At 42.4% G+C, this 9,421-nt stretch overlaps 1 protein-coding gene across 1 annotated transcript; it reads left to right on the plus strand.

Annotated features, from left to right (window-relative positions):
• Positions 1-223: 223 nt before the first annotated feature.
• LOC136477027 (fatty acyl-CoA reductase 1-like) lies at positions 224-7,794 on the plus strand. Its single transcript, XM_066475035.1, has 6 exons — positions 224-609; positions 2,147-2,250; positions 5,549-5,748; positions 5,891-6,758; positions 6,857-6,984; positions 7,388-7,794. Exons 1-6 carry the CDS (start codon positions 516-518, stop codon positions 7,539-7,541), a joined length of 1,548 nt encoding a protein of 515 aa, XP_066331132.1. The 5' UTR covers positions 224-515; the 3' UTR covers positions 7,542-7,794.
• The last annotated feature ends 1,627 nt before the right edge of the window (positions 7,795-9,421 follow it).

Below are 9,421 nucleotides of genomic sequence, written 5' to 3' on the forward strand. Positions count from 1 at the left end.
TATTCTAACTAAAAATTTACGATCATTTACGGTCAAACGTACACAACTGTACGTAAGGCGCTCCTCATGGTGCAGCGGTGCAGCTACGTATGGTCTGCCAAAATTTATTCCGGTGCAGACTGCAGAGACGGTCCTCGCATGTTTAAATTTGTATCGAGTGATTGACCCCACACGCTACCATGCACAGTACCATCATTACATTTAATTCCTGCAACATGCCTACTTCCTCCTCCTCCTCCTCCTCCTCCTCCCTGCGTCTGCGTGTATATTTGTGCAGATGCGTCCTATTTTTATTTTTGTTTATTTGGTGCTTGCATTGCTTCTCCGTGTCCTCTATCTGCCCTCCATCTCTTTATTATAACTTCTCTCTGTGTCAGTGAAGTGCAGTGTCTCCTTTCTTTCTCTCTGCTGCCTCATCAAACAACAGTCAAGAGCTAGCGAGGCCGGGTTCGCTAGCTTGAGAGTCGATCTCGATCGTAGGCAAAGGCAAAACGATCGCCGGCGGCGAGGAGACGATGATGGTGGATAGCATGGACGCGGCGAGGATCATAGACTACTTCAAGGGCAAGTGCATCCTCGTCACCGGCTCAACAGGCTTTCTTGGAAAGAGTATGTGTAGCTTCTATACCTATATATACAAGTCATTAAGTGTGTACTGTATCTTTGCAGATGTAATCGAAGAAGTAGTAGTAGATATATACAACCCGTTCGCTTGCTTGTATTTGGATTATAAGTCATGGCAGCCAATAAATAATATTTTTCTCTTATACCAAACCAGTCAACGATACTTTCAGTCATGGTTTATAAGTCAAACCAGCCCAAACCAACGAACCAACATGTGATAGCTTCTTCCGCCTTTTGTTGGATAGTAGTAGTAATGATTTATTAGTTTATTAGTTTCTTCCGCCTGCCCTGGACACCTCCTCTAGATTTGGACTAGTATTGCAATGGATAGCAGAACATAGAAATATACACGGAAGACAGTTGATAGTTCACTATTCATACCTAAATGAAAGCACAGAGGATCACATTGAAATGAATTTTAGAACTATGTAATATGCTCTTTGTGGGAGTATAAATGTTTTATTCCTTAACAAAGAGAAAGGATTGTTCAGATAATGATATATTATTGAGGTGCAACTTTATTTGTTTATATAAAAGCCTTTGTTCCGATGTCTTGGAGAACCTGCAATTAGCCATGTATGTGAATTGGAAAATGAAAAAGAAGAGCCACATGTGAAACAACCTACGCCATTTCCAGATTATAAGGTGTGATTGTAATTTATGAGCGTGAGGCGTAGACACCGGTAAAGAGTTAAAATTTCTGGTCCGAGGCAGAAGAATATGCTCCTAAGTTTCTATCATAATCTTTTTTATGAAGAATAAAATATAATTACTTCGGGAGTATAAAAGATTTACACCGCCGCGCCTTCCCTTTCGATTAGGCCAGTGGCAATATGAATATAGGTATAGTGATGAGAAACTCAGAATTTTTTATTTATTTATATGATTTTTATGTATTTTTGAGACTTTATCATCATGAAGGTATAATTTTATTTACCCCTAAAAAGCATAGATAAAAGTTTATATGAAAATTTTCTTATTAAAACATGCCATATTATGGATGCACTGCATAATTCTACTCAGTGAGGATTTCAGATCAACTTGATTTTCTAATTTACAATTTTTCTATGATTTACTATACAATTTTAAAGTTTTAGCTATTTTTTTAAAAGAGATAATCAAAGGTGGCTTGAATGTTGATTTGAGTAAAATCTGAGGAGGTTTTCGCAAAAATTGTTGAGAGGGTCTCTGAAGCATAGGTTGATTTTCGATAAAGAGAAGGTCTTGTTTGCAAAAAACCATTAGCCCATCCGATCTAGACTGCGGTTTGATTTTGAAATAATCTGAGGTGTTTTTTAAAAAATATACTAAGAGGGTCTCTAGAGCGTGGTTGATTTTCGAAAAATAGAAGGGTTTTTTTTTTTGCAAAATGACCACTGCTCGCCCGATCTAGACTGTCCACGCGCCGATCGAACGGCCTCAAAAAGCAGGCTACGTGGCCACGCTGTCTGGTCCTCTTTTAGGTGCAGGATTTCTATAAGAAGATGTGCATGTAACATATCTACATCCATTCATGATGTAGTTCTTGTGGAGAAGATATTGCGGGTGCAGCCTGACGTCCACAAGATTTACCTTGTTGTACGTGCGATCGACGAGCCATCTGCAAAGCAGCGCGTCCAGCAAGAGGTAAATAGCTAGTCGTCTTCATTTTTAACCTGCATGCACACTCATCATCCTCTTCGTTAACGATGTGTCTATTACTGCTAGCTAGTATAGTTGCCATCGCGTTCTTCAATCCTGCTTAATTAAGTTATGTCTCCATTAATTGTTATTAGTGATGCGCAGTGCTCCCTTTATTCCTTAATAACTTAAGAAACGAGTGTACGTACGTTAATTTATTGCTGCAGTGTGTTCAATAGTGTGCACGTCGTTGTCATGCAATTGTGACTGCTTTGTTCAAACAGTTGCATTGCATTCAATGCATGAGGACGGAAAGGTTACATACAGTGACATATGTTGCTTGCATACGGCCGGTAACGATCCCTTTTATTTCCCAACCGGCCGCGACCTAGCCGTGTCTTAAAAACCAGTTTTTGCTTTTAGGTTCTAAAATCTGGATTATGAACAAAAATCGGTGATGGTGTTTGGATCTCAGGTTTCTAAAATCTAGATTATGAGCAAAAATCGGTGAAGGTGTTTGATCTAAGTTTTTAAGAATCTAATTTTATTTATTGCTCTATGGGTTACAAAAAAAATGGCAAAAACTAGATATCAACAGTTTTATGGTTTTTAAGAATTTGACAAAAACTGATAGCAAATACCGGTTTGTTTGATCCCACCTAACTCCTAAAAGCTACTCCGTAGATTCTTAAAAACTGCCAAAAGCGTCAAGTGCTTGAATCTCCTACTCCATAATACTGCTATATAATCCATCCGAGCAATGAATTAATATAAGGGAAACATCATGAGCCGCGTCCGTTCCATTGTGCATCGAGATCGATCCTATTGATGGTCGAGATGCATGCATGGTCTCATGATGCATGCATATGCATGTCGCATCACGTTGGGGTGTTTGGAACTGCTCCGCTCCATATTATTTAGCCAAATAGTCTCAGCTCTACGTAATATGTTTATAGAAAAAAAATGGAGTTACCAGAGCAACTAAAAAGATACTTCACATACTTCAATTTTTCGTGGAGATAGAGTTATTGGAGCGGTCCCAGTCACCCCACCCCGTAGAGCAAGGCAAGGCACGATGAAGCATTTTGTCAGTTGCCCATGCCGCGCGCGGGGAGGACTGACCGGCCGGCCGAGGGTGGCAGTAATTGCGACGGATCAGCCGGCCGGCGGCGGCAGCTGGAGCGGACGGATCGGGGCTAGTAGTAGTCGCTACTAGCTGCATGCAGGCATGCTCCGTACGTACCTTCTCCTTCATGGCGCCACACCTACTCCGGCGGCTAGCTAGCTAGTCCGGCAGGCTCCAAGCAATGCATGTCTGGATCTGACTTCTCTTGCGCGCGGCCGGCAGGCTCCAAGCAATGCATGTCTGGATCTGACTTCTCTTGCGCGCGGCCGGCAGTAGTCCAGCGGCACTTTAATTTTGCCTGTCCTAGCACTAGCAGTCATCTTCATCTTGCCATAGCCTATTGCTAGATCAGTGCACAAAAGCCAGTCAAGTAGTACTGCCCCGCTGGCGCTGGGTAATTAAAGCTAGCAGTTTTTTTTAGCTTAACTTTATTGGTAAAGCTAAAATCATTTTGATAAAATATTTAGCTAAACAATTTCTGATCATGAATGGCTGAGAGCCTTGAGAGAAGAAAAAATGCTCAGAGAGCTGATAAAAACTTGTTTTCCAGCTTCACGCGCACCAACACGTACACCTCCTATAAATACTCCTACATCTTTTAAAGAGCTTCGGGTAAGTAAGAAGCTGCTGAGAGTTTGCCTGTTTAGGGCTTGTTTGGCAGGGCTCCTCTCCGGCTCCGGCTCCTCCAGAGGAGCTCTGCCAAACATTTTTCTGGAGGAGTCGTTTTTCAGTAAAAAACAGAGGAGCCGGAGCCGTTTTGGAGGAGTCATAATTTGTGGCTCCTCCAAAACGGCTCCGGCTCCTCCGGAGGAGCCCCTCGGAAGGAGCCGTGCCAAACAAGCCCTTAGTAAAAACGGTGTGCTTCTCCAGGAGCCGGAGAAGAGCCACCTTTTTACTGATTCCTGATTAAAGATTCCTGATTGCTGCTTAAAGATTCCCGACTGCTGATGTACTGTAACTACGGTACTTGCTGCAGTGTTTTGACCAACTAAAATTTAGTTAGCTAAATTTAACCGCTAAGGATTCAAACAATCCACCTAAAGACCAGCTAAAGTTTAGCTACTTCAACTTAGCTAACCCACTAAAGTTTAACTGATTCTATTAGCTGGAGGATTCAAACACCTCGGTCCTATTCGTTTCGCTGATAAGCTAGGCTGAAAAACACTGTTCGCTGATTTGTTATGAGAGAAAAATATTGTACCATGATAAGTTCAAGCGAATAGGGCTAGCTTAGCTGAGAGAACTTTTAGCCGGCTAAAATTTAGCTTAGGGCGCGTTTAGTTCCGAAAATTTTTGGCTTTCGGCTACTGTTGCACTTTCGTTTGTATTTGACAAAAAATATTCAATTATGGACTATTTAGGCTTAAAAGATTCGTCTCGCCAATTACAGGCAAACTGTGCAATTAGTTATTCTTTTTACCTACATTTAATGCTCCATGCATGTGCCGCAAGATTTGATGTGACGGGGAATCTTGAAAATTTTTGGTTTTTGGGTGGGATCTAAACAGTGCCTTATACTTAGCTGCTACAGTACTGCAGCAATCAGGAGTATTGAATGAGCCATATGCAGGCTAGTTGGTGTTGGTGACGTACTGTTTGCGTAAATGAGAATTCATTTCTTTTCTTGACTTGCTATGCTTCCTTCCTGCCTCTAAATGGTCGTGGTCCACCTCGCTCTATGCATACGACAACAACCTCCAATAATTCATCGATCAATTAGGTAAAAGTAAAAAAAAAAAAACATACTAGCAGAGTAGCAGTACTGTACTGGAACAGAACATACAGTATTTATTTGCTTGTAGTCCTAGCTGGGAGTATACACAGCATGTGTATAACAGGTCATGGGCCATATGAGTGACAATGCTTCTTTTCACCTTGTATCTACTTAGAGATTCTTGTAGTACTCGCTCTGTCCTAAAATTACTGCATATCTTGTTTTTTGCTAAGTCAATTTATTTTAAATCTAACTAGATTTATAGGGGTAATAAATTATTTTTGCGAGCGTGTGTGAGTGGATAGTGTGTGCATGCATGGATCGAATACACACTACGGGTTCGTTCGGTTATTCAGGAAAGTCTTTGGAGCGATTCTTAGTTGGAATGATTCACTAATTCACTAATTTATATAATGTTGATAATAAGCCGGAATAGTTCCGGGCTAACCGAAGGGGCCCTACAGGTGATAGACACAGAGCTGTTCGGCCTGCTGAGAGAGAAGCATGGCAAGGGGTTCCAGCAGTTCGTGGACGAGAAGGTTGTCGCTTTGGCCGGAGACATCATATACGACGGCCTGGGCCTGGAGCCACCCGTGCTGGACGCGCTGGCCAAGGACACCGACGTCATCGTCAACATCGCAGCAACCACCAACTTCTACGAAAGGTGGTGAAGTATATTTGAATAATGCATGAGAAAATTGTTCTCTCTTCTTTGAACGATATTTGAATGTATTTATGAATATTTTGATTTTTTTTTTTTTTTTTTGCGAATGGTATATTTTGAACTTTGATGCATATGGATGCAGATATGATGTTTCGCTGGATGTAAACGTGATGGGAGTGAAGCACCAGTGCACGTTCGCCAAGCAGTGCGCCAGGCTCAAGCTGCTCATGCACGTCTCCACTGCGTTCGTCTCGGGCTTCAGGGAGGGCCTGATCGTGGAGAAGCCCATCAAGCCTGGCGATTCGCTGCGCGAGGGCACGTACCTGGACGTGGACACGGAGCTGCGCCTGGTCAAGGAGGTGAAGAAGTCGCTGGCGATGGCGAACGCCACCAGCGACGGCGACGGCGGCGACGCGCACACCGACAAGATGACGGAGCGGAAGGCGATGAAGGAGCTGGGCCTGCAGCGGGCGCGGCACTTCGGGTGGTCCAACACGTACGTGTTCACCAAGGCCATGGGGGAGGTGGTCCTGGGCCAGCAGCTCCGCCGCGGCGGCGGCAGCGGCGACAGCGACATCCCCGTGGTGGTGATGCGGCCCAGCATCATCACCAGCGTCCGGGACGACCCGGTGCCCGGGTGGATGCAGGGCACGCGCACCATCGACAGCATCATCATCGGCTACGCCAAGCAGAACCTGTCGTGCTTCCTCGCCGACCTCGGCCTCGTCATGGACGTCATCCCGGGGGACATGGTGGTCAACGCCATGATGGCTGCCGTGGTGGCGCACTCCGGGGAGAAGGCCGCGCCGCAGGTGGTGTACCATGTCACCTCGTCGCTGCGCAACCCGGCCACCTACGACGTGCTCTACCAGTCTGGACGACGACATTTCTACGATAACCCGCGCGTTGGGAAGGACGGCAGGGTCATCCCCACCAGGGAGATGTACTTCTTCAACACCATCGCTAGGTTCCACCTCTACATGATCCTCACCTACAAGATACCACTAGAGGTACGATACGGTTAGATCGACATGTGTGCCTTGATTTTGCTATCAACTGATATATGATGGTGTTTCCTAAAAAAAACTGATATATGATGGTAATACAGATTCTGCACTTGGTGAATCTGCTGCTCTGTGGGCTCTTCTCACGGCTCTACAACGACCTCAACCGCAAGTACAAGTTTGTGATGCATCTCGTTGACGTCTACGGCCCCTTCGCCTTCTTCAAAGGATGGTAAACATACATAATGTTCACATAAAAACTATATATTACGACTCCCTCATTTCATATATAAAAATTGATTCAGCAAATTAAGCTAAGGCTCAGTTTAGATGCAAAATTTTTTGCAAAATGCAACTGTAGCGCTTTTCGTTGTTATTTGGCAATTAGTGTCTAATCATAGTCTAATTAGGCTTAAAAGATTCGTCTCGTGGATTTCGTCTAAACTGTGTAATTAGTTTTATTTTTTATTTATATTTAATGCTTCATACATGCGTCCAAAGATTCGATGTGACGGGGAATCTTGAAAAATTTGGCAAAATAAAGTAGAACTAAACAGGGCCTAAGAACCACGCATCTATATTCTTGAATTAATTAAAAAGAGCTACATTTCTTTTCTTGCGTGATGGTGATGAAGCTTCGATGACATGAACCTGGAGCGGCTGAGGCTGACGATGCCGATGAAGACCCCTGAGGATCAAATGTTCAATTTCGACCCTAAGACAGTCGACTGGGACGATTACTTCACCAGAATCCACATCCCTGGTATTCTCAAGTATTTGTGCAAGTGAAGCCTTCTTTCAGTTTGCTGCTTCTTCACCTTCTTCCTATAGAAAATTAATGGCTCCTCTATTTTTATGAAAGAAATACCACTGTGTGTTGTACCTGTTCTGTGTGTGGACCGGGTGTTATCAAGGAACAAAATAGTCGGCTAGGTTGATATAGTTGTATTGGAGAGAGAGGCCCCATATCTTAAATAGTGATCATCAGACGTGTGTATGTGTTTGGTGGCAGCCAATAAATCTCTTGATTGCAAACTTGTAATCTGTGTCATCTGTACGTGTCAGTGACAATGAAAAGGATATGTAATATCTATAATATGTAATGGCAGTGACATTGCGAAAGGAAAACTAATCAGATAGTAGGGTTTTCTGATCTGATTGGAAATATAAATCTCTTCCTTGCTCTTTTCCGAATGAAGACCATTCTTGCAGCTATTTTTCACCAAGTTTCTTGTGGAGGTTCCCAATTCTGAAAGGAGATGCACACCATTTCCTTATTTGAACGTTGTTAACTAGGAACCTTCTAATTTTCTAGCTTGTTTCTTTGGCTAAATATTATATTTTCAGATGAGTGTGATCTTTCTCCCTTTTATAAGGCTTATTGCACCAAATTGACCATGGAGGCTCCTAAATTTTGAAGGTTACACACCATACTAACTTACTCTAAGGTTGGTATGCAGCCTCTATGTAGCTTGTTTGTTTGGTTATGTATATTGAGATGAATGTGATGGAGATCATCTTTAATTCATTTTTTTCCATTTTAGAGGACTTTTTAAAGAGTTGTTCAAGGAGGCTCCTAAACTGTGAAAGTTACACATCACCAGTATTATTGCTCTAAGGACATTAATATTTAAGCCTTATAATTAGTGTTTGTTCCAAAGGAATCTGAAAGACTATATGAAGGTGTAGCCATATTTGGTTTACACTAACCTTCTCCACTTATCAAGATGTTTGAATTTTTCTTAACAAAAAATTATATGTGTAGTAACTTTCTTATCAATCCTAAAGTTCTTGTTGAATTGATAAGCTAACATGCATGAAAACCAAATGTCCAAAGGGTGCACACAACCATTTGTCGAAGGCTACTCTCAAAAATTGCTCCTCTAAAAAAATATTAAAGTTACTCATACCAATCATGTTATGCATCAACCATTGGAGATTACCCTAATGAATAGAGAACAAGTTTAGAAAGTCAACAAGAGAACAACTAAAGGCCAAAAAGTCATCTCCCCCTAAGCCCTATGTAAGGATCATATGACCTTTACATGATCATGTCTTTAGCTTTGGTGATTTAGATGACAACACAAGCCTAGGACTGACATGAATGCTAAAGATATGATAGACAGGTTCTAATAGGTCCTCGGAATGCAAGAGAAGACATCTTTGTAGGCGGCAGATCATTCGATGCAATGTAGAAAAGTTGCACGCTTTGTCCAACGGCTATTCGAGGGGGAATATAAGTTCCAATAGTTTGTCGGATCGGATGTTGTTTGCGTACATTGAGACTGCTAGAAGCTAAGGAAAATGTTTCTACGCTCACCCTTTCAAGTGCATTGAGATCATGTCCAATGTTAGGATAGATACCATAGCTCATCCTTGTGAGTGTTAGACTTTAGATGTTGAGATCTTTGTAAGTAAGGGTTGTTACGCCCATTTATCTTGGTGATCCAGAGTGCTTGAGATTTATGTGTCCCTCTGGTAGGTAGCGAGTCTGAAAGGTCCTAAATGGCTAGAGGGGGTGAATAGCCTATAAAAATTCTCTACAAATACACTAGAAGGGTTAGTAACTTAAATGGTGAAATGCAATTTTGCTCTAGCTCTACAAGGGTTACAAGCCACCTATACCACAATTCTAGTTCTTTGCAATCTCTTGGCACACACAAATGCTA

This window comes from Miscanthus floridulus, chromosome 8, assembly GCF_019320115.1.
Source record: "Miscanthus floridulus cultivar M001 chromosome 8, ASM1932011v1, whole genome shotgun sequence".
NCBI lineage: Eukaryota > Viridiplantae > Streptophyta > Magnoliopsida > Poales > Poaceae > Miscanthus > Miscanthus floridulus.